General features: G+C 39.3%; 1 protein-coding gene and 1 long non-coding RNA gene across 2 annotated transcripts in view; both read right to left on the bottom strand.

Annotated features, from left to right (window-relative positions):
- Positions 1-3,502: 3,502 nt before the first annotated feature.
- LOC136667984 (uncharacterized) lies at positions 3,503-9,169 on the bottom strand. Its single transcript, XR_010795459.1, has 3 exons — positions 9,011-9,169; positions 6,174-6,315; positions 3,503-3,640 (listed from the first exon to the last, which is right to left on the bottom strand). It is a non-coding gene; the product is annotated as an uncharacterized lncRNA (long non-coding RNA).
- Positions 9,170-11,291: 2,122 nt separating this feature from the next.
- Positions 11,292-24,138, bottom strand: part of pnpla7a (patatin-like phospholipase domain containing 7a) — a 33,544-nt gene continuing 20,697 nt past the window's right edge. The window contains exons 25-36 of the mRNA XM_066645989.1: positions 21,375-21,557; positions 19,857-19,975; positions 18,142-18,298; positions 16,659-16,775; positions 16,506-16,575; positions 16,298-16,414; positions 15,793-15,941; positions 15,561-15,713; positions 14,314-14,430; positions 14,122-14,206; positions 13,577-13,692; positions 11,292-13,326 (exon numbers count right to left, since the gene is read on the bottom strand). Of these exons, the coding sequence (XP_066502086.1) occupies positions 13,210-13,326; positions 13,577-13,692; positions 14,122-14,206; positions 14,314-14,430; positions 15,561-15,713; positions 15,793-15,941; positions 16,298-16,414; positions 16,506-16,575; positions 16,659-16,775; positions 18,142-18,298; positions 19,857-19,975; positions 21,375-21,557 (1,500 nt within the window). The 3' untranslated portion in view covers positions 11,292-13,209. The remainder of the gene's footprint in view (positions 13,327-13,576; positions 13,693-14,121; positions 14,207-14,313; positions 14,431-15,560; positions 15,714-15,792; positions 15,942-16,297; positions 16,415-16,505; positions 16,576-16,658; positions 16,776-18,141; positions 18,299-19,856; positions 19,976-21,374; positions 21,558-24,138) is intronic.

The following is a 24,138-nucleotide window of genomic DNA, read 5'->3' as shown; positions in this document are numbered from 1 at the left end:
TTTCAAAAATCTCCACCTTGGAGTGTGTTTTGGAAATCAATCAGTGACACATCACAATGGTTTTGAAGCTGAAACTTCAAGGTAAAAATTACCACCTAAAAGTTCCTTTAAACATAATTTTGTACTGTTTATATCATGGTAGGGTGACCAGATGTGAGATGGTGAAAAAGAGGACATGCCTCCCGCCCCTAGCTGCTGCTGTATGCTTAGCTGAACCTAGGTGTGCTTTTAGGTCCTTTACACCTTTATTTGCTACACACAACATGGGAATTTCTTTTTTAATTCATCCAATTTACATTTCCCTTTCAGCGTAGCTGCTCGAGATGAGGATAGGCACATGAACTTACAGAGAAGGTTATCGACCAATAACGGTAGCTCTACAGCCAGACCGTCCAATCAGAAGATTTTAGGCTACTTCACCACGCCCCCTTCTCACTCAAGCGAACCGATCGGAGTAGGGGAGGGCGGGACTAGTTTGTGAACGAAACTTCTCGAAGTTCTATGTAAGCTCTAGAAAAACATGATCCCGGACGTTTGTGAAATTCCGCCCGGACATTTTGTTTAAGTCTAAAAAAGAGGACGTGTCCGGGTAAAAGAGGACGTCTGGTCACTCTATGTCATGGTAACTGTTTTGGTAGCCTACAAAGACTTACATGTTTTTTAAAAGTCCTATTTTCTTTATTTTTTCATAAATGTTTTACTTTTCTATGTTTTTCTTTGTTTCATTTCGCACATTTGGGCGGCACGATGGTGCAGCAGGTAGTGTCGCAGTCACACAGGTCCAGGGGCCTGGAGGTTGTGGGTTCGATTCCCTCTCCGGGTGACTGTCTGTGAGGAGTTGGGTTTCCTCCGGGTGCTCCGGTTTCCTCCGGGTGCTCCGGTTTCCTCCCACAGTCCAAAAACACACATTGGTAGGTGGATTGGTGACTCAAAAGTGTCCGTAGGTGTGAGTGTATGAGTGAATGTGTGTGTGTCTGTGTTGCCCTGTGAAGGACTGGCGCCCCCTCCAGGGTGTATTCCCGCCTTGCGCCCAATGATTCCAGGTAGGCTCTGGACCCACCGCAACCCTAAATTGGATAAGCGGTTACAGATAATGAATGAATAAATGAATTTTGCACATTTATCATCGTTTATCTAATCCTGCTGAAAAAGAAATAACCTTGACAGAAGGTTAAAGAAATGAATGGTGGTCAGACTTTGGCCCAATACTCTACACATCGCTGCTTTCAAGTGCATTAGGAAAATTATCTTACTCAGAATGTCTTTAGACTGTGGTGGTCATTCTACGACAGTTTCTGCTCTTTGGTTCTCCTGTAAATCCAGTTAATCAGAATGTTCCAGATTAGTGGGCTGTGTGTTGTTGATACCAGTGTGCCCTGTTGTGTATTTGTAGTGTTTCACCCTGGCTGTGGAAAAAGCAGCACTGTGGGAGTATTCTCACTGAGAGGATTTACTGTTGGCCTTCAATTTAAAGCGCCAGCTCGTTTCTTTCCAACACAGGCTCTGTGAGGTCTGTGCTGAATTCTGATTAGTCTCTGTGTGTGTCTCTCACAACAAGCTCCCTCACAAAGAGCTTGATAAATGTACACATTAATGTGTTATTTCTTAGGGTTTTTTTAGCTGTTATAAAAAGGATTTTCGTTAGAACTCTGCTGTAGGACAATATTTCTTAGGCTGAGTGACACCTACATAAGCCTTTCATTACAGCTGATTTAAACCTACATTAACACATCTAAAGAATTATTCCAAGACGTGTCATTTGCCATAATAAATTGGCTTCTCAAAAGTGTCCATAGGTGTGAGTGTGGGTCAAACTGTGAAGGACTGGCACCACCTCCAGGGTGTGATGCTGTCTTAAACCCAATGATACCATGTAGGCTCCAGACCACCGCGACCATGAATTTGAAAAGAGGTTACAGACAATAAATGAATGTAACCACACGGGTGTTTATATAGGTTTATATAAGTTGACAGGAAAGGCTCAGGTAGGTCTCCTCAGCTTTAAATGTTGTTGAATGTAAATTCTTGATCACAAGGTAGTTGCCCACTATTTATGACTGCTAAGGGTGACAGGACATTTGCTTCAGCTTCACTTTACACACGTCTGGCCTCCAGTTTTATTTATAATTCAGGTTTAATCCTGTTTAATATTTGTAATCACACCAGCCGCGTATGAAGAAAAATCAGCATTATTTTAAAGATAAAATCAGTTTAAATATTTACAGGTTCAAAATCATTGTGATGCTTCACTGTAATAGCAAGAATAGACTCTCTGTTATTGTTACTCAGAGCTCAACACTGCAGTAACTGCACTATGTAACTTTTAGAGGAGGGTAGGAAACCATCCCCTCCCTCTCCCCACACTTAGTTTTAGGACTGTGCTGTAATTTAAATTACACTTTGCAACTAGGAGGGAGCCCAGGAGCAAAAATACAAAAACTTACCTATTGTTCATTTAAAAAGAAAGATTAAAAATCCCCTACTATTGCTTCAGATGTGAAATAAACTACAGGTGTTTCTGCACCCCCTCCTGGTGTGAGAGCAGATATAAAACAGTATGGGTATGAAAGGATTTTTAGCCGTCAAAGAGCTGTTACTGAGAGAGAAAAAAATAAACAAGCACACTGAATACTGCTTACTGAAATATTTATATTACTGTACTACAGCTGGTGAAGCTTGGTGGAATTCTTCTTGACTGTGACTAATGAATCATTTTTTAAATACTGTATTTTCCTGGGAGTTGCAGGTTGTTGTTTTTATGAACACTGTTGTGAAGCAAGTGATAATTTCTCCTTTTATAGCTGTTACTTAACAACCTTGATTTCATTGTTTAAATACAACCGCTACTTCAGAAATAATCAGAATGCTTAAAAAACCATCAGTGAAAGAGACATCACTCTGACAGCATACCTCTTCACGCTTGTAGCGAGGGGCTTTGTTATTTCTCACAATGTTCCAAAGAGGGGGAGTGAAAAGCTCAAGTCAAAGCTCATTTCAGTCTTCATTCTGTTTCAATTCCAGACCCTCTTCTGGAGGGCTCTCATGCAGGAATGTTCCCAGGAAAATGTCGTACCTAATCCACAAACTGACACCACAAACACACACAAGCCTGTATGAAAGGTGAACGCAGCAAATTGATGTTATTAATGCAGGGCAGTCCACAAAGATAAGAAGGTCAAATGGATTGACCTGTGTTCATTGTAGTGACAGGCACAGGTCACTCACAGACCATTTCACCTGTGGAGGCCTGGAAATCTTTCAAAAGATACAAGAAGTAAGGTTTACAACCACAATTTAGGCAAAGAATGTTTTGATATGGAATATTTTTTTATTTTTACATTTATTTCCTCTAAAGTTCAAAACACAAGGTGAAGAACCATATTCCATTGGGATCTCTCAACAAACCAGTTTGTGCTCCATAGGGTTGGTGTCCTACATTGGGGCAGCCATGTAAAAATTAAGTCTCACATTGCTAGACTCTCCATGGAGAGTCTGGTACCTTTCACCATTTAAAAGCGCCACTTAAAGTTCATGATTGTAATCAAAAAACACTTGTTATAAAGAAGATATTTCCTCACTTATGGCTGCTGTCCAGTCTGTTTGCTCAAAACCAGTCTGATGTGTTTATGAAGCCGAGTATCTGTAAATAAATAAGTAAAAAAAATGTGTGTGTGTATATATATATATTCATTCATTCATTCATTCATTCATTCATTCTCTGTAACCGCTTATCCAGATCAGGGTCGCGGTGTGTCCCTGGAGGGGGCGCCAGTCCTTCACAGGGCAACACTCACACCTACAGACACTTTTGATTCGCCAATCCACCTACCAACGTGTGTTTTTGGACTGGGGGAGGAAACCGGAGCACCCGGAGGAAACCCACGCGGACACTGGGAGAACACATCAACTCCTCACAGTCACCTTTGCTCATGGCACAGGCATCTGTATTATTTTTGACAATGGAGAGAACTCCAAACGTAATGAGGATTTCTCTTTTCCTGCTCCATAGGTGGGTAATATAAACTTATTTTGCTTAAGGTAGAAATGTCTCCAAACCCAGGAGACGGCTAACTGCACTACTGAAAGCGCTACAAAATTTCATCCACGTACAAGTTATTTTCCCTCAAACACATAATTCCTCTTAAAGCCGCTACGCTTAGATCTCTTTTCCCCTGAAAAAGAATGACTGAAGGGTTAATTACCAAAGATTTCCTTAAAGTTTCCTATAGTTTAGTAGTAGATTTCAAAGTATAGCTCCCATGCGTCTGTAAATTTAAACTGTAATGGCCTCATTTTTACATTATCTTTTATTATAATACATCATCTTTAAAACCTGACAATGTCCTGTGCCCTGAAACAAACTAGTTTTAAATAAAGTGTGTTGTTGTTCTTACAGCAAGCAAATCCAATGTCATTGCTGGTAAAAAAAAGAATGACCTGTCAGTAAGTCCAATTAAGAAAATAATTAAAAGTAACTTGGAGAATATTTGCAAATAAATACACTTTTTAAAGAGATAATGAAATATTAGGAGATTAATTTTCTTTCATTATTTTTCACTTTCTAATGAAACTGTTTGGGAAGTAAAAGTAATGCAAGCAGAACCAGGAGGAAACACTTAATATGCCACGGAGAGTTCCATTTCCCATCTGTCATTTTCAGTAACGCCCCTTGTCTTTGAGGAGGAGGAATTAAAACACTGATTAAATCTCTCTTCCCGACGTTCGCCATTAAATCTAAGCATTTAGCCGTATCCAGTTCACAGTGTATCTAGAGAAAAATAGGCTGCTCTCTATTAGCATCAACCACTCTACTCTAAACTGACTCAATTAAAAGGACAGCACAGGGGAGAGTTTAATGACAACAGGGTCACTTGATGGCACTGACCATTGAACAAAACAAACCCAAACAACTTTGGTTGAAACTGCTCATTCCCTTACTTTGCTGAAGCAACATGCTCAAGTGTTCCTCACTTATGGAATGCCATTGTCACACAAGGAAGGCCCCTACTCTTTGAAATAATTCAGAACAAACATTATAACTCAAGGTGAGGGAGTTGATGAGCAGAAAAAAAAAAAGAATGAGAAACTGTCAGAGTTTAATTACTGAGATATCACTGAGCTACGGTGGTGATCTCATAGGAACTGTGTTATATGTCAGAATGAGAATTTTGTACCAAATTCTTGCACTAAGCCAGACTGGATGTCAGTGTAATTTCATATGCAGAGCATTGATGTGTTGACAGGGAATGGTGTGAGTAAGAACACGAAATCCATAGACCTGCTCATACAGGAACAACAAGAGGGAAACCGAAAAAGAAGCCATTACAATAGTCAATCTGCCTGGTAATGAAAGCATGTATTAGTCTTTCAGCTTCCTGTGGCCTTGTATGCCATTGTGTGAAAGGTGTGTGTGTGTGTGTCACAGTCAGAGGGAGACCTGACTCCAGCAAAACAGTGACCCACTTGCCTGCTTAGGGACTATTGTTCCTTTTTTTCATCATTAGAATGAAGTAGAAGTGAGCAATATGATGACGTTATCATTATAAAATATAATGTCACAGTGACATTTTCTGAGAATATTGTTGATATTTGTTCACTATTTATATGGTTCCACACTATTTATTCACATCATCACATTCTTTTTTGTGTAAAATGTGTGGACGTTACAAGCCTGAATGAACAGGATACAAGCAAAGGTAATAGACAGCACAGGAACACTCAACAGCATATCCCCCACAATGAGGCTGACCCAGGATGTGTTCATTTGTTCCTCTGACTGTTCCTGCTTTATTTAGCCTTGCCTGTCCACGTTTGCCTACAACCTGAATGCATTACAACTCGCACCTCTTGTCCTCTGCTTTCTCGACAGAAGAGTGAGTCAGAAGATTGATCAGATCCACTTTCACCTCAGGAAGGTATCTGACATCCATTAAGTTACCCATAAACTAACTTTTACAGAAAATCCTAAATATACGAACCCCCACACCCATAAATAAACACACCTCCATCCCTCTTCTTGCTGTGTGACCCAGTTTCGCCTTAATAGGGTTATTCATTCATTCATTTATTTATTAACTCACACTGACGTCAGTGTTTGAAGAGTCAAAGCTTCAGAAAAAAATAACAACTCCCACATGTATCAGGTAGAGCTAATAATATAAGACCACACGCACCTGCATTCTCCGAATAGAGCTCAAGAATTCATCCATATGTTCCCCCTGCATTTTTCCTTCTCCAATCATATTTCTCTCTCTTCATGCTCCAACACGCTGCAAGAATAGACACCAACACTCTGCTCTCAGTCTCCACCTAGTGCTGCACACAGAAACACAGTCTCATTAAAGTCCAGCCACATTATTTTTGCCATGTCATGTCAGAAGCATTTAGACAGGATTGTCACTGCAATTTATTCAAGGTACTGATTAAACCCACAAAAATCAGATGACTGAGCCATCCGTGTATTTTTTTTATGACAGGACAAAAGCATACAGCTTTTCTTTATTCATTTTCTGTAAGTACTTTTTCAAGGTTGCAGTGGGTCCAGGGCCTACCATGAATCATTGGGCACAAAGCAAAAGCACACCCTGGACGGTCCATCACCAGGTATCACACACTCACACATCAGTGGACTTTCGTGAACAGCCAATTCACCTAACAGCAGGTGTTTTTGGACTGTGAAACTGGAGAACCCAGGAGGGAAAAAACAGACACAGCAAGACCACACAACTCCTTACAGACAGTGTCCTGAGGTGGGAATTTAACCCACAAACCCAGGACCCTGGAGCTGTCTGACAGGAACACTAGCTGCTTAGAGCCCTTTAAAGATTTGCAAACTACTTTGTTCATTCATTCATTCATGCGCTTATCCAGTTCAGGGTCGCGGTGGGTCCAGAGCCTACCTGGAATCATTGGGCGCAAGGCGGGAATACACCCTGGAGGGGGCGCCAGTCCTTCACAGGGCAACACACACACACATTCACTCACACCTACGGACACTTTTGAGTCACCAATCCACCTACCAACGTGTGTTTTTGGACTGTGGGAGGAAACCGGAGCACCCGGAGGACATAGGGAGAACACACCAACTCCTCACAGACAGTCACCCGGAGCGGGAATCGAACCCACAACCTCCAGGCCCCTGGAGCTGTGTGACACTACCTGCTGCGCCATCGTGTCGCCCCAAACTATTTTGTTGCAATACATAAATACTAGTAAGTGTTTTCAAATATATAATATTTTAAAAACTTTGTAGGCACAGCATAAACTGACATGGGATGCTATAAAGCAACTGCTCATGAGTCCAAAGTGAAGTCACCATGGCCAATGCCCAGCATGGGCTAAAGAAGCATTACGCCCCCTAGCATTGGGCTGTGGAGCAGTTGAGTGCCATTTGTGAATCATATCAAATCAACCATCATCAGTACTTGACCCCAGCATTGTTTTCAAAGGATGTATGCAATTATATATTTACAGAACACAGAATAATGCTTTCTCAAAAGAGGAGAAGCTGTTTCTACAGCGAAGAGAGAGCAAACTCACTAATAATACGCTTGATTTGAGATGTTGGATGATAACATCTCCACTGGGTTATTAGCCATATAGTGTATCATACTGCCATTAATATATTGTACTGCAGTATATTACACTCACTGTTCGTGTACCTACCCATCGAAACATTTCCATTTCTAATCAATTTTAATGACTTGAATTTACAGCTTAACTTGTAAATTATGAAAAAAAAAATCATGAAAAATCTGTAGAATTCCTCTTTCAACTGTGAAAACCCTGCTTTTAAGGTCACCTGCTCCCACTTCATGGGTAATGAATTACATTTAATACATAGAGGCAGTGGAAGTGGTAATGGGATACTACAGTAATGCCCTCTCATTAGTCTAATACACAAATGCGCACACACATACGATCATATTAATACATTATCAAAGTGCTCTTTTGGTCTTTGATGGAGCTTTTAAACGTGTAAGCAGCCAGGCCTTGCTCTTCCAGGCACCCATTCATAAGAGCTCTGCGGTTTGAACTGATAGTGAACCCTCACATCCCGGGATAAATAAAAGCTGCTTTAATGGTTCCTCTCACATTCGTCCCCACACATCCGCCACCCCCTTGGAGTGAGCCATATTTCATTATCTTACAGAGCTGCTCCAAACTCGGAGTAGATGCTAAGGCACAGGCACTTTGGCTAGCTTTCAACCGGAGACACTATATATCAGGGGTGTAAAAAGGCAATGGCAAGAGGAAATCTCAAATCGAAAAAGAAACTATCTGATTTTAAATCTGGACACATCTCTTGTCAGGGGATGTGGCCTTCAAGATAAACTAAATACAGCAGTAAACACCTGAAAGCATAATGTCCTATTAATCCTGTGTCATTCTTTATAACTGCATATATGTGGCATATTTACTACAATATAGTGCCTGGAATAAGCTTGTGTAGTCACTTAGAGGTGAGTAAAAAGACTACAAACCAAGAACTTCATAAAACAAGAGAATTTTAAAACTGAAAACATAAAAGGTCCTGTTTTATTTAGTAGTATAGCATCATCTGTGAAGAACATTATAAACAATATAACATTCTTATGAACATCTATCATAGTGTGTTATGAACTTCAGTAAAATCATACACACTTGTTGTAAGACGTGTTATATAATCATAGCTGCTAAAGAAAAATGATACACGCTTATGCCAGGCATTATAATGTAATATGAATGCTATATAAAACTTTAGGAAGGCTTCCAAATCCAGGATTCAGAGGAAGGGGTCAAAACTAATACTTCTCGGAAAATTTGTTTTCATTCTGATCATTGACAGCATGCGTAAAGGAGGATATGATTAGAAAACATTACAGTGACTAATAACCCTTTCTGAGCACTAGATCAAACAATAAGCTGAAAGCTGAAGTGCCAGCAGACTGGAGGCTGTAATGTGATGGATATGACGCCAATGACCTCACTATGAGCTGGTGCAGGTGCACTGGAGCAGTAAATCACTTACAGTGAAGCACACGCAGGAATTATCCAGATGCTTTATGCTCTCCTCGTACTCGTGGACCTCTGAGACCAGATTAGACTCGTTCCATTTTCATTCTTCATACCCACGGCAAAAGAGTATCCTAATCATTAGCAGGTCCAAACTATTCAGAAGGCACTCCACAAAGCCACATCTAGTCTGGTGAAAACATTTACAATGTTGAGAATATGCCTAATATTTATCTTTATAAAAATACTTTAAGAACGTTGATTATTCAGTTTATTTCCAGTGTTCTAAAACATAAAAACTAAAATACATCTTGTAGGTTTTGTAACAACTGTGACATTATACTTTGAGACCCTACTCGTGAGCACAGGATACAAAGCCAATTTCCCAGTCCAGCTGGAAGGCTCATTTACCATCAAGCTTCACCCTGTCACAAGCCTGTGTCACAAACTGCCACAGTGTCACTGCAGTGCCATTCCAGCAGCCGTTTCTCCATGTGCTGCTCATGACAGAACAGACACACAGATGCACAGCCCTCTGGGGCCCATCAGCTCTCAGAGACATGGAGAGAGGAGGCAGAGCATCCAGGCAGCAGGGAGAACAGAGGTGACCTTCTGAAGAGAAAGCCAAAAGAGTTATGTAGCAGTCGCTGAGGGGATATACCCAGATTTACACAATAGTCTTCTCAATATTTAATCATTACCATTTGCATCAGTTAGGCAGCACTCCACCTGTGAAGGAAGTTGGCAGTGCGAGAGCAAGCACCTGATTCCTCTGAGATGTGAAGTTAGCCATTGCTAACCAATGTCATTGGACAGCTCAGGACAATTTGAGCAGAACAATGACTGACCAATCATAACTGCTCTGCTATCTAAAAGACACCCATTTTATCAGCCAGAGAGAACCGTGCCAGTTGGCTCTCTTGGACTCTTGGCTAAAGATGGCAGTCTCCTAATGATAGGGCCATTGCTTAGAAAATTGCAGGACAATGAAAACTAAATGTCGCTTTTAAAACAAACAGACTGTTTCATTCATCAACTGACAATAGGTTTCATCCCATTCATCTTCAGGACTTCATCTCTCCTTCTGAGGAAGAGAATGTAACATACCTTTAGGAAACACTGCAGTACTTTTAAAAGGTACATTAACTTTTTGCACAATTAATGACCAATAACGTACCTCTTTCATACCTTTTTTTTTCTGAGAGTGTACTGAAGACTAACCTGGCTTGAGAAACAAGATCACAAATTAATACTAATGTAGCCCTGCCACAAATAATGTCAAAGACCACATTTTATACACTGCTTCTGTCATTTCACAGCTTCACACAAATATATTTTAGTGGTCTGAATCACATTTGTGAAAGCTGATAATACGGTTAGTCTGGAAAAGAAAACTGTCAAATCATTATTTTGGCAGAACCCAGCATTCATACCAAGGTAGACACTCATTAACATGAGGCTGAGCTTTGCTAGTACACAGATTATAAATAACTAGCTGTTTTCACATTAAATTGAAAAGCAGGATAGGTAGAAAATGTTACTAAACTTCCAAAGAAGGCAAACTTTTTGACAGGTAGTGTAAGTGATATTTAACACAGACTGCACTAAGAATACACAAGCAGCGCACAGGGTTCTATGCCAAAAAAATCAACTTGGCAATATGCACTTAGTGAACTTATAGTCTATTGATCTTATCATCTTACCTTACAGTCTTGTCCAGTGTGGTCAAAGAACACGTCTCAAGACGTCCCATGTAAGAGCCCCTCACACATGAAAAGGTAACACAAAATTCATCTTGGCAGCACTAGCCATGCATTTCATTAGATAAGTGCCCTGCCTCCCATCGTCTCAGAGAAGTAAATCTTAAATATAGCAGTTTGCATAAGCAGTTTTGTTCAGCCTAAGTAGCAGAGTAAGCTGCAGACAGTGATTGAAGCCCGTATAGTTTCCATTAGGCAGCGTGCCTACTGGCTTTCGGCAGAACCCAGACATTCATCTCCATAATTAGCGTTGGGCTCACATGGCTCTTGGCTTATGTCATTATGGCAGGTCGGGCAAACATGGGTCTTCCATCTTCCTGCACAAAGTGTAAGGCCTGTGCTGAAAGCTGCACATTTCACAGAGTCTTTCACACATTGCAGCATCCACAAAATTGTTCTTAATAAAATGAAATGCAAACCTCATGCCCAAAGGCATTCTTATAATTCACTTAAGCAAAAGACGTCAGGGAAAAAAAAAAAAAAAAAAATCTCCAACATAGAACCTTTTGCATTAAACAACAAAATCCAATAGACGGGTACACTTTATTAGTCATTAGTGTCTCACATACAGATTGCCACATTAGCAGTTTACTCCTTACCTAGAAATATCAACAACAACGAAAAAGGGTTTTACTTGTTTTCCAATGTAAATGATTCTTCGGCTTTTGTGCTTCAAAAAGTACAGTGTAAAAAAGTCAGAGACCACCAATCCTTTTTAATTTCCAGTCAAACTGGCTATTAGGAAGACGTTCATATTCAAAGAGAGGTGAAGAAACTGTTCAAAGAAAAAAAAAAACGTAAGGAAGATATGAGGAAAATGGGATTCCTAAGAATCATGAATTATTGAAGACCTGAAAACCTACAAAAACTTAAGATTTTTACCCTAAAAAAATGAATTTTTAAAAGACAGAATACAAACCACTCGTTTGAAATCTGAAAAAAAAAAAAAAAAAAAAAACATCGGTTGTTCGTTATACCACTGTGAAAAGACTTTCTGGGTCTGAACCGATGTGAAAACACTGAAAAATACATTTAGTTGTACATACATTTTTTTTATGCTGAAAATTTAAGAAATTTTCAAAATACCTAATAGATTTTTTTATTTGAATTTTTAATAAGAGGTGGTCTTTGGCTTTTGCAAAGTACTCTGCAGGAGTATTCAAAAGTAATGCCAAGGACTGCATGATGCTATGGGTACAGTTAATGTGATGGTAAAGAGTGCCATAAATGTCAAACTGACAGTGAAAGCAGAATTACTACATCACAGCATCTCTATCAATAACAGTCTTGATTCAATACAGTTTCAGTCAGTGGCATAAACGCATTTTAAAAAGTGCAGACAAGGCACAGCTGAAAGATCGAACATCAGTAACCAAATAAGTACCCAAAGCAGTATTTTGCACGATCGAACAATCAACAGAGAATATGATTAGACTGTTAGCATATTATTATCCATTGGTCGGAGTATGAGGAGAAAACATCTCCAATTTACTCCTGTAGCTAGTTTTGTTAAGGACAGCACGGGTAAAGGCACTGGGGGTCACACAAGGTTTACACAGAAATACATATAAATAAAAGATTGCATTGATAGGCATGCGATTTGTAAATGTACGTTCTTACTATGCATATAGGCACATAGTAGCAAGAGGTAAGAGCAGTTTTTTTTTTTTGCAAATTTCACATTTCACAGATACACCGTGCCAGAGAGATTATGTGGAATATCCAATAAGCTACTGCTCGCTTCAGATTAAACTGCTTTTCATCTGGAAGTGGTCAACAACATTTCTAAAACTTTCTTCCAAGTAAAGTACTTGCACACAACTGACTGCTGGCACTCTCAGAAATTTGATTTGTTTCTGAGCCTGCGCTGTTGGATATTTATACTGAACTGGTTCAAACAAACAAACAAACAAGATTTCAATAAAGGCCTGGTGGTATAAGCAGCTTCTCTGTGTCTAAGACAGGTTTCTGATACTCATAGATGAAAGATGTGTTTCTAACATAAAAAGTGCTCAGCTACCCACCTCTATGACGTGCAGAGCAAAACTGTAGATCGTCAAACTCAATCTTCCCTGCCTTGATTGATTTTACATTAGTGCTTTGAAAACGGAGACTTTTTAAACAGAATGAGTAGAGTTGATTGAAATGAACCCAAGAACACCTCTGCAGTGATCTTCCACTACAGCACACTTACGCTTATGATGAGTGAAAGCAGCATCCGTGCTCTGAAAGAGAATGGCCAGTGCAGCTTTAACCCAAAATCCTAATTAATACATCCGTACAGAAATGTCTCTGCATAAGAGAAAAACATCAGAAGAGGCTAAAAAATTAAATTAAATCACAAGGCAGGACAAAGTAGGTAAAAAATTCTTTTGGAATGTCAGCGTTGGTCTTGTGCCCAGGGTCACTCCGAGAGCGTCAGGTATGAATCAGGACTTAGGTCAGGACCGAGGGTTTACTGTACACGCACTTTTCTGGCTCGTGTTTTGGGGGAGTCATGAGAGCTAGGGGTGTGGAGTTGCTGAGCAGAGGAAACAGGTTGCTGTTTCTCAGCTCTCTCCAGTTCTTCATCCTGAATATGACGAGAGAGTGTGTTACTCAGCTATCCTTTTTGTACATTATGCATGACTTAATTACATGACACCTGGTGCTTATACCAACAATTCATTTTGTAACATCAAAGCAAACAAAACAAAATCCTAACACAAGCCATAAAGTTCATAAACAACTAGTTTATGATCTAGTTGGACAAAACCAGCTTAAATCTGCAGACAGATTCTCAAATGCAAACTGCTGTGTTCACAAGAGTGTGGGAGACTCACAGTATCAGCCGTGAGCTCCTCCTCTGTATGTTCACTGCAGTGAAGTGGCAGTTCCATGTCTGACAGAGCACTCTCCACTAGCTCCTCCTCATAATCTGTGTGACAGTCTGATTCATCTGAGAGAGGGAGAAAGAGAAACCAAGAGAGGAGGATTGAGAGAAGAGAAAAAATTAAAACGAGAGAGAGAGAGGAAGAAAAGATCAAGAAAGGAAAATGAGTGAGAAAAAGCAACAAAATAGTGAGAAAGAGACAGAGATGGGATATACACAGAGAGCGAGAGCAAGAGAGACAGATACAAAAACAAGAAGGCCATAACATTAGTCTAATGATGTTACAATAATGATTTGGATTTGTACACAAATCAAATTCTACTAAATGACATCCTCCACTCAGAGGGGATCAATTTGCTGAGCTTTTTAGTACCCAAGGGGAGATGAGCCAAAATCCCCAAAACAGTCTGCCAGAAACCCCAGGGGAGCTGGAATAAATATCAGGGTACTTGGATGCTCTCCTCCACCTTCTCTTAATCCTTCTCTCCCACTCACCATCCACAAGAGCCTGCTTGACAGGTTCGATGCGAGAGACAATCTCTGCCAGATCAGTGAAGGAGGCGTTTGGACAAGTCACCATCTAAAAGACAAAAACAGAGGAGTCATGAGCCAAGCTCTCAGTCAACCTCTGAAGCAGCTCAAACAGCTGCTGGCTCTGAAAGAGTGCGGCTTTGGCAGTGGGCTCACGTTGTTGCGGTGGGTGTTGTGGAACTCCTCTTGGCGTCTGTCCTTCATCATCTTGTCCACTACCCCACTCCTGCGCCACACATCAAAGACAGTCTTGCCATGCTGGTAGCCCACTTCCTACCAACACAGAGAAACAATAACATTTAACAGACGAACAGAATCAACCTGGTATGCTAATCCTACTCTTACACATGTACATCAATGACTTTGTGGCAAGTTGATTCAATATGCATTGGTTTTGGCCTGGTGGTTAGGGAACTGGGCTTTTAACAGGAAGGTTGCCGGTTAGATCCCCAGAGCCGGCAGGTCATGACAGACGTGCCCTTGAGCAAGGCACCTAACCCCCAACTGCTCCCCAGGCACGGAGGCTAGGGCTGCCCACCACTCCGGGCATGTGTATGCTCATTGCTCCTTAGTGTGTTTAACTGAACGGACTGGGTTAAATGCATATAACAACTGTGTAACTAATGGATTACCACAATACCACTTCTGTAAATACATATATATGTACTAACTCCAGTTTATACTCATGTAAGAACATGAATCTGTATTCATAGATACAATGGAATTGCATTAAAATATATGGGTAAAACCTGAAGATGGTTAATGAGCTTTAAGAGAAGTTGGGTTACTGAAATTCATCTGTAACAGCAGATACATCAACGGTAGTTAGACAGTCGTTACATGTGTTGTTATATGTGTTATATATAACACATTGATTAAAGAATATTCATTCTTCATTAACAGTGGTGCACCAACATCAGGATTCCTGGTAATAAATATTAGTTAAAAATAAACCCACAGCACTGATACAGACACTGACCTGCCTTTGTCAATTAAGCTCTGGGGTGCAGTGTACGTATTGTTCAGTAGCATGTCTGTGTCAGAAATTGCTTCATGGTAATGTATTCTCTATCCTATTTCCTCTAACCCAGTTTCTGTATTTAAATGTTAGTATTGGGGCTGACACTGACACAATAGGGTTTTTTCCCCATGTATAAATCTGGACTGAGAAATTTAATTTGGCCAGAAAATAATGCCAAACTTTCTTAGATATTACAATTGATTAATACAATGTAATCAACTAAAATTCACCTGTAATTGTGGCACTGGGAAACATAAGTCTAAAAAGTCAGGTGTTAGGGGACATGACGGGTTCAAAGTGAGAAAAAGAAATGCATATACGTGTGCTTATTTGAGAGTAGAAGCAAAAAATAAATAAAAAAATCAGGGAGAAAGGCACTCACTGCAATTTCATCAAACTTGCCAAACTCCAGAGTGCGGTATCTGTTGATGGGGGGTCTGATGTATTCACAGTAATCACTGTTCTTAACAGACTGGAGCTGTCTCACGCAGCACACGTAAGCCAGCCGCGTCTGAATCTCAGCCATGTTCAACACCTAAACACACAAACCTTTTCAGTACAAGACCTAGGATTCTGTAATTTTCTTCATATGGCCAGAATGCAATTCCCCTTACTTTGACTTTCTCTGCCATGGGGTTGAGACGTTTCCATAGCAGCCACCACCCGGACAGGGCATCTCCATAGTTAGTGAGATTGGTCTCGTCCTGGCTGCCCACATCAATGGCTATCACGACCTTCGCTCCCATAGACCGTGCCACATCCGCTAAAACACAGAGTAAATCAATGAGTTACGTAGCACCAAGGACAGACATTTGCAGAGGACATCTTTCATGGGCCAAAATTAAATCAAGAGTAAATTATAAAACACAAAGTGAGTGATGTATGAAAAGAGAAAACACATTTTTAATGTTCCAATACAGTTACAAAAAGCCTACTTTGGACAGACTTTTTTATTTTTACATAATTAGGTTAGTTAGCATTTTAACATCAGACAAATAATGTGAGGTCAAATGCTGAGAATTGCATATGAAATGCATGCATCTAATGAAATGCCTAATAAAACATTTATGGTTATATAAAGCAGATGTAACATTGAAAGCTAGGAGTAGAGGCTCAGACCAGGCAGGTTATTGATATAGCCTCCATCCATGAGGAGATGTCCATCTTTGGGATCACAGAGAGGTGGAAGGTAGCCAGAGAGGGACATGCTTGCACGCACATACCTCCACAATGAGCCTGAAGGAGACACAGAGAAAGAGCTTGCTCACTGAGCAGACAAGGCAAATATACCAATATAAAAACCGCAGATTCATAAAGGTCAACAAACCATCAGTGTGCACTCTCATGGTCGAAGCGGTGATGTCAGTGGTGATGTTAAAATAAGGAATCCAGAGATCCTACAGAGAATCCAACAGGACAAAGTGGTGAATCATTATCAGAAATGTTTCTCTGCCCACTTGTGTATGGTAATCTTACTTACCTCGATTTGTTTATTGTTAAAGACAGCATTGATGCTTGAATTAAAGGATGCTCCAGAGAACATGGATGTGATGGGGTACGTCAGATCCAGAATCTTCTTAAATACTGATGTCATTTCCTTTAGAAGTTGAAAGAGTTACTGTGGTTACTGTGAAAATATCTAAGCTGCTTACATAACCAAAACAGTCAAAACAGTGCAGGCTCAGTCAGCACTGGTTCATATCTGAATAATTTAAGACAGTGGTTCTTAATCCGGCTCTGAGAGTAACACTGCCCTTTGTAGTTTAGCATTTGCTTTCTCCGAAACACCCACTTCAGCGTAAGAAAGAATAATTAATTCATAGTTTCAAAGGGCCATATGAGATCTTGTAACAAGGGTATCTGGGGAAAACCGTAAATGCTTCTGGGTCAAATGTGAGTTAATGTGTATTAAGTTTGTAACAAAGGAAGTGTGTAAAAAGGGGTGTTTTTAGCTTATTAACATCAGACTGTTGGTCTGATGTTATTAAAGTATAAATCTTGCCAATATTGAAAATGAAGACAGTGCGCAATGTTGAAAACATGACCAAGATCTGTACCTGTAAAGTGCCACCTGAATATTCTATTATTGACTGAACATATTAAATTGCTCTCCTTGTTAATAATAGACAAGAACAACCCCTTCTTTATTTTTTATACTCTTAACGCAAGACAAGAACATCCAGAGCAGAAACGACCCTTCTAGCCTGGCATTGACAGGGAAAACGCAATATACAAAAGGTTAGTAGAGTTTTGTTAGTGAAATCCATGTAATAAAATCACTCCAGCTACTTAATCCAGTGGTTCCCAAATATTCTCTGCAGTTCCCTCCTTATGTAGATACATTTTCATGCCACCCAGCTCCGTCACTCATGTACAAGTCTTTTGCATTCAGACCCCGCTGGAATATTTTAATTATTGTATTTTATACAAAACTTCATATTGACCAAAACAAAATAAAATAATATTGACAAATCACATTTGAGATGAATTATTTCATGTATGACATGTATTACGTATCTCATTAATTGGCCTTCTTGCACCCACCCTGCAATACCTTAGAGCCCCCGCCACTTTGGGAACCAGTGGATTAAACCTTGCTGTAGCTGATTCTTGTTCTACGGATTAAGCCTTTTTGTGTCCAGTATGCAAACTATCCCAATGCAATTAAAACTCACTCAGTATGCAAATTTGTTAATTTCCCCGCTACATCCAGTGATATTAATGTACACCTCATTGCTGTTTGTAATTGGAAAGACAGTATGATAAAATGTGACACTGCCTAATAAAAGACAATAATGGGCTCATTAACGTTGTCCACCAGATAACAAACCTGTCAGCTCCCCATGGATGTAAGATAAGTTGGTATGGCTTAAATTTTAAAATGACATTACTGTAACCAGATCTCCTTGTGGAAAACAAGGCAACACAAGCTAATGGAACATCAGTGTGAAGTAAAGACTGACCATGGCCCACTCCCTGGCTCGGATCCTCATCCTGCTGTAACTGCGGTGCTCAGCATACAAGGCGCCAATAAAAGACCCGATAGAGGTACCACCCACCAGATCCACAGGGATCCCAGCTTCAGTGAGTGCGCGGATGATTCCGACCTGAGAACAACCCCTGAAACAGACAAAACATGGACAGAAACATTGAAGAAGGGTATCCAGGGCCTTAGTATGCAATATTCCGTACTGTTATTTATATCAATATTCCCTAAAAAAATGATCTATCTTTAAAATAAAGATTAGGAACTTCTAGTATTCTGAGTATATACCACAAGATTCACAAGTGAAGTTTAGGTGCAGGTTTATGACTGGCCAGCTGACTTCCAAAGACCTTGTCTCTATCACTGATGTTATTTTACAGGTACAACACTAGTTCACTGTTCCATCTTTGGAATGTATTTGTTAAAGCATTGAGGCAGGAGGAGAAAAGTATTTACACTGGGCAAAGCAAACTAAGAGCCGGTCCTACAAGGGAGAGGAGGAAAAGAACAGCAAACCAACCTTTAAGCACCTCCTGAACAAGACAAAGAGGAATGCTAGGTAAACAACAAAGAGATCATCAGAGCTGTAAATTATGGAAGAGGGAAAACAAGATGGAGTGAGACAGAGGAAAAAAAAAGACAGAAAGAGAGTCAAAGGAAGAGTTAGAAAGAAGGTAAAGACCAAATTGAAACTGAAATAAAGAGGAACTTGAAAGAACACAAAATACGGAGCATCTGAGTAGAGCGTCTGAATAATTCAAGAAACATTTTAAATACCAATTTCGAATTCTAAAGATCAATTTGAAGTGTGTGAATTCCTTCTTTGAGACTGATGTTATTTAATCAATATCTGCTGGGTAAAGGGGTAAGAAAGAGTGGAAAACCTGATGCAATTATTTATTCATTCATTGCCCATAACCTTTTCATCTTGACCAGGGTTTTATAAAATAATTTTAACAAATACCTTACCGTGTTGTATCAAGACAAGGGGGGCCAGAGATTCAAAACCCGTTAAACTACATTCTGAAATGTAAATGTAACTGAGGAAGAGAAACTGATGTTATACACTAGTTCCAAAAGTTTATTTTGCTCAAAATGCTGCTTTGAAATTTGTGTTAATAAACATTTTTAATACCATTTCCTGCAATAGCAGACTCTTCTCAGAAGGCGTCATTTGAGCATTGATGTGAGGATTATATTGCATTCAGCCAAGTGCATTAGTGAGTTGAGAAACTGATATGGGTAATTACTTCTGGATTTCAAACAGCAGTTCAAATAAAACCAAAGTGACGGAATGGAGCTTCTCCACTCAAGAAAATGTAGCTCCATTGCTACACAGCTCAGTGCTGGGTGATTTTATATTACACGGTATATGGCATGACTCATGCATAATTGCACCAGAGCTTCCCATTCTATTGGCATCTCTTCTCTATGAAAATTACACAGCAGTATGTAAGCAACTGATTGGCAGTGTCAGCAATGGATGCACACCAAAGCAGCTGAATACTATAATTCTAAATGGAATCTGAATATTTTAGGACATGTAGTTAATTTAATAATAGGGTAAACAAATTTAGAAACAATAACGTCTTAATCAATATTTTCAGTGAGACAGTTGTTATACGGATACTTCTATTTTTTACATTTACTTGGATAAGTTTCTTTAGAATCTGTATTGTATTGTGTGGGTACCTGGCCCCACCTCCTCCCAGTACCAAAGCGATGGCGTTGCCGGTCAGGACCCGTGCCAGCCGGGAGAAGTCCGAGTGACAGTCTGCTTGCTTCTCAAACACCCGCTCGTACATTTCTCTCTGTGAACATGGAGCACAAAGCACTCTGATTGATGAATAATAATCTTCTGTGCTGTTAAAACATTAAACATTAAAGTAAGGTGCTACTTGGAGTTTTGGGTTGTTGCATAAAATTCTTTCAAGAGTGATGCTCCTAATCACTGCAAAGGCTCAGGGAAAGTAGCACAGAAATGTCTAAACAGCCAAATACCCTTCAGCCATTTCTAATAATGACTGACAAACCTGAGAAAGTCTTGGAGAAATTTAAACTAATCTGTTTGAAATGGGCAGCTTGACAGTAAGCAGCTGCAAATGTGTGCTATCTTGTGTGTGTGTGTGTGTGTGTGCATCCACATTATTTCAAAATACATTCAGAACATAAAATATCTGAAAACAAGATCTAATTCCTGTCAGTAACAACAACAAAAAAGTGTTTCAGAAAGGTATTATATATTAAATGAATTTAAATGTATGAAATCAAGCACCCGCCTCATTTACATAGAGCATGCCCTAATTTGGTCAGAGGTATTAGTATTAAGTCAATAAAAAGATTGATTTCTGAGGTGAGCCAATAACTGTACCCCTAGGTGGAACATGAGGTCAAGTAGTGAGCACACTGCTCCTCAGACTGACCAAACTTAGTGTTAAAATTACAATGTCTAGAATGTGTAAAATAAACAAATTTGTTTGATGTACTTAAGGTGATTGTGTAGTGTAATTATTCCTAAATTAATCAGTGTATTATCGCTGTGTATTAGATGTCTTTACTGCAGATGTGTTGATTTACGTTTTAGATGGTCTCAGTTGAAAAATGTCTAATTAGTGTACCATGTCTTTAAAAAGAATATGAGGTAGGTGCAATGTGTGTTTATATCAATGTTTAAAGTAAAAAAAATTACATCCAATACTGCACTGGATTGGCACGTGTACAAATAACACATTGTCCTTTTACACACACCAAGCAGTTTTTTTACATTTTTAATATAAATTTTATGCTCAAATCTGTATTTTCTTGAGTTTAAACACAGAGACATCATCAAATGTTGTAATCAGATTTGAACATATGCAACTTTGATAAATGACAGCCAGTGTTTATCTATTTAAAGTAATAGAAAAAGATATCTGTTGCCACTCACAAGTTAAGTCTGAACTGATGACCAACTGGATGAACTGTGGCACAAAGTCTGATGCGTACTTTTTAGTCTGTTGATTCTCCAAGTGAAAATGCATTAATGCCTCCTGTACTTTAATGTGCAATTTCAGTTTATTTTCTGGGGTGAACATTTAAAAAGTGCCCTCACTTTTGAATAGGCCAAATTTTAAGTTAAATGTTTCCCAGTATTTTACAGCGAGTAAAAAATAAAGCAACAGTGTGTTATCTGATGAAGTTGTGTACTTTTGATGCCTTTGCATAAGTTACCAGTTTGGGAAGGCTCCTCTTGGAGAAGACTCTACGGGGGCAGGAAAGGTGCAGATGTCTGGAGATCCAGCTGCGCATGTTGAGCCACTCCGCTGTTCCTGTGGGTGGAGGACCATCCTCACGATGCAGCAACACCAGCTGCTTCTGAGCCCTTACAGCACTGCCCTCCAGCATCCGCTCCAGCTGGACAGAGAGGAAGGAACATGTCAGGTGTTATTCCGAGGCCTTCCAAATGACAGCACTTTCATCACACATCAGACACCATTGGAATTGGGCGCAGGGCTGAAAAACTCCAGCAGAGTCCCACGTAGTCCTGTGATTTGCTCCAACACCTCTACTAAACCTGGTAATTAATTTATGAGTTTAATTAAGTGTGTTGGAGCAAATGAGCTGGGCGACCCTAATCTGCTCTGTGCTGTTCAAGCTAAAGCGATAAAAATAAATAAATAAACTATATCTACCAAACCAAAGCAACAATGGGGCCAAAGTAGGTCTACACATTTTGCAGCAGAAAAAAAAAATCTGTCTCTTCCTGAAGGTTATTAAATGCCTGTGTCTAAATATTGATTTGCACTGTTGGTCTGTCTGTGCCTCCTATTTGAGAACACCAGCTTTCCCACTCCAAATCACTTCTCCATGGACATAATTACTTTCACAACGACAGGCCCATTTCACCACGTCTCAGGTTCCACTCCCATATGTGAACAGCACTGCTTTAGCCCTCGAGTCTGTTAAACCCAGCAGCAAACACACGATCAATGGGGCTGCTGTTCCGTGCACTTCTAATCCCACTTCAAACAGACAGCTTGGACTGCCAGAGCCTGGGCACTTGGAACAAACCCCACCAAACAAGCAGCCCTTATGGAAGCTGTGTATATCTGTTTTTGTTTTTGTTTTGTTTTGTGCATTTTATTCACATAAATTGTCTGCTTCAGTGGTTTACATTATATACATTTGGAGTTAAAGACTTTGTTCTTCAATCTACATGCAAGTGCATATACAGATAGTATGAGTATTTGAATGGATTTGGTTACTTTTAAAAATATTTTTCTTCAAATGCCATTTTCTACAGTGGTTTGAAATAAATTCTTTTTTTGTTTTGGTGCAATACCTGTTCGAACACCTGTTCCTTTTTACCAAACTAAGGTACTGCCAAAAAGATGACACGGTTGCCATGTTCATATCAGATATTAGCTCCAGAGTCTCCAGTGATCTGATGTCAAATGTACAGTGCCAATTAATGCTATTTTCTTGGGTTCTATTAGAGTTCACCATGACCATTTATGATTGATTTTATGGCCAAAGAGGAGGGCTGTTCATACTTATTTAAAATCCCCCATGCAAAAGAAACGTTTGTATTTTAACAGTTAATACTCTGTTAAACTTGCAGCGTATTTGCTGTATTTTAATAAAATATTAAATCAATGTAAAATTAAGGAAACTGACATTGAAAATAACATTAATTTCAGAAAACTTGGGACATTTTGTAAAATGCAATAAAATCTGAATCTCTGGTGTGTGTTTTTGTTTTGTTTTTTTGTCGAAAAAGCAAAAGGAAAAAAAAATACCTGTGTTTCCACAAGACTTTTTTTTTTCTTTTTTGTAAATATACACAAACTTTAAATTTGATTAATGGAACACAGTAACACATTTCATAATAAGCAGATGAATTGGTAACAGGAGTATCATTGTATCATGATTGGATACAAAAGGAGTTTCCATGAAAGCCTCACTCTTTGTGAGCAATAATGGGCTTGATTCACCACCCTGTGACAAACTTTGTGAGAGATTTCTCAAACAGTTAAAAAAAATAAATTTGAAGTATTCAATGCAAGATTTCAATATATTTCACCATTTACTCTACATAATATTGCAAATAGACAGGTAATCCAATGGGAGTGTGAGGAATCAACGACAAAGACATGAGTGACTTGCATACATTGCATACAATGTTTTCATTTATGTGGAGGTTTTAGAGGGACATACGCTGTCAAGAAGCCAGGTCTGGTTCTGTATGTGCTACAACATGGCTCAGTGTGTGCTTCACTGGCTTGCCTGCAGCTCAGATCTGTCTCCTACTCATCATCAAGAGGAGAATCTGACAATGGTGACCAATCATACTGTATAGCATGGTATTTAAAAATGTGGTGGGTATCTCAAAATGAAGGTGTGGTGTGTTAAATTTTTGTTCTGTTCTGTGTCACTGTTTAAGAACATGTAAGGAGTGTTACAAATGTTTAGACTGCATAGATTACTAACACTACTTGTAAACTCATGGGAGAGAACAAAAAGATAAATGAATTAGCCTATGTGTGGCTTTGAACCCATCTGATGATGCAGTAGACCCCTTTCACATCTTTTACATTGTGATGTTCACTTACGTTTCTTAGAGATTTTTCATAGCCATAACTACCGTGTATATTGACACATACCTCAACACACCTCAAAAAGTAATTACTACACCGACTTCTGCAATATCTTATTTATCATTTCTATTATTTGAACTGAGATGTACCCAATTTTACAGAATGCATTATGTTTGCCAATGTGTGAGCTGTATGTGTGTCAATGTTAGATATCTTGTGAGCATCTTTTCGGGGGGTGCACCTTAATCTTGTTGTAGGTAAATATGCAATGAACATAAAGAAATATATCTATTTTCCAAAAGATGTGTGAATTACCAAATAAATAAATCAATTAATTAATTAATTAACTGAATTACCTAGCAGTTCAGCTATGCCATGTTCCCTTAAAATCTAAATAA

The sequence above is a fragment of the Hoplias malabaricus genome, chromosome 15 (genome assembly GCF_029633855.1).
Source record: "Hoplias malabaricus isolate fHopMal1 chromosome 15, fHopMal1.hap1, whole genome shotgun sequence".
In the NCBI taxonomy this organism is placed as follows: Eukaryota; Metazoa; Chordata; class Actinopteri; order Characiformes; family Erythrinidae; genus Hoplias; species Hoplias malabaricus.
The sequence above is the reverse complement of the archived record's forward strand: the minus strand, read 5'-3'. Positions and strand labels throughout refer to the sequence as shown.